Here is a 1546-nt window from a genome sequence, read left to right on the forward strand (position 1 = left end):
ACATTTCACCTCTTATAATTATTTTATGATAAGAAAGAAAATAAAACAAAGCAATTCTCAATATGGACTGTAAACAAAAGTAAATCAATACAAACCTCTTTTCGTCATATCTTCAACTAAGCTCGAGTTAATGTTATAGAACAAGCTATAAGGGGGAAGGGAAAAAAACGACATTAACAAAACAAGAAATATAATCTGAAGGAATATAATATCTTAAATGGGCTATGCAATGAACAAAAATATACCTATTGATCGTTAAATCCCTTCTATAAGCATCCTCTTCAGCCGTCCCGAACTTTTGCTGTGAAATCAAGTAAATGGTTAACCTTCACGCATATAATAAAAATTTAGACAAAATATTCACCATTAGTAACAAAGAATGTTGTACATTACATGATCAATTAAAGATGTCGGCCAAAATATCGATAATCAATGAAGATTTCTGCACTCACAACCAGTCATCTTATGCGAAAAAATACACTATTTCTTACGGTATCAAGCAGAGAGATTTTAATCTCCATAACAAATATCGACATAATAAAGGGAAAAATACATGATCCAAAAGCTAAAGATTTCGTCATCGTTGTTTGACATTTTAGGGCATTCATCAACTGCATCTTTCATGCTAAAATTTCAACCTATAATCTTAAGCACAACTGAAATTTTCCTTTCAAACCACAAAAATTTGAACTTGGAAATCAAATGACTACATACCTTAGTAGGAATTCGGCTATTCTCACTGTATTCCTCACACCTCAAGTTCACAAAATCAATCCATATATCAAAGATACGCATCCTTGCTGTTTCTAGATGTTTTGATTGCTCAGGGTTACTGGAAAAACATAATTCGAAATTAGGAATCGCTTCCAAACTGTTCAAAAGAACCAAAAAATAAAGCCACAGCATAACAAACTTGAAAAATCATTCTCGTTCTTAAACTAAAACGCCTCCCAATTCCTCTTTAGTACTCCTAATTAGCATATAATTGCGCAAATGCACATGATTCTCGTACCATGGAATAACAGCGACTCCTTGCGCCTCTTCCCCAACTGTCAACAAATACTCTCTAACCTTGTCCACAAACTCGCTACCCAGCATGTTGTCCAGGGCGATGTCAATGTCGTAACAATCTTTGCCTAGAAGCTGTAAGGTAAATCATCCAAAAACACGATCAATTTAAAAAATATAAAAATATNAAATAAAAAAATATTAAAAATATAAAAAAAATCCCCCAAACCCTAGAAATAGTTCGTGAAATTCAGGCTCATCAACAGCAAAAAAACTTACAAAATCTCAGAGAATTAGAGAGAGNGTGAAATTCAGGCTCATCAACAGCAAAAAAACTTACAAAATCTCAGAGAATTAGAGAGAGATAATGATAGAGAACGACCTTATCGCGAACCCAACCGCCGGCAACTCGAAGCTGCGTTTCGAGATTGAAGTGACGAAGAGTGCCAAGAAGCCTATTAAATATCTTCTCCTCGATTTCAGTGAGTTCAATCTTGTCTTTGACTTGAACGACTGGTTTCGGCGAAGAGATTGACGA

General features: G+C 34.5%; 1 protein-coding gene across 1 annotated transcript; it reads right to left on the reverse strand.

The window, feature by feature from the left end:
• Positions 1 to 47: 47 nt before the first annotated feature.
• LOC111786819 (CCA tRNA nucleotidyltransferase, mitochondrial-like) lies at positions 48 to 1540 on the reverse strand. The gene is made up of 5 exons (XM_023667039.1): positions 1391 to 1540; positions 1013 to 1143; positions 715 to 832; positions 246 to 301; positions 48 to 145 (listed from the first exon to the last, which is right to left on the reverse strand). Exons 2-5 carry the CDS (start codon positions 1096 to 1098, stop codon positions 85 to 87), a joined length of 321 nt encoding a protein of 106 aa, XP_023522807.1. The 5' UTR covers positions 1099 to 1143; positions 1391 to 1540; the 3' UTR covers positions 48 to 84.
• Between the last annotated feature and the right edge of the window lie 6 nt (positions 1541 to 1546).

This window comes from Cucurbita pepo, unplaced genomic scaffold (genome assembly GCF_002806865.2).
Source record: "Cucurbita pepo subsp. pepo cultivar mu-cu-16 unplaced genomic scaffold, ASM280686v2 Cp4.1_scaffold002898, whole genome shotgun sequence".
Lineage (NCBI taxonomy): Eukaryota > Viridiplantae > Streptophyta > Magnoliopsida > Cucurbitales > Cucurbitaceae > Cucurbita > Cucurbita pepo.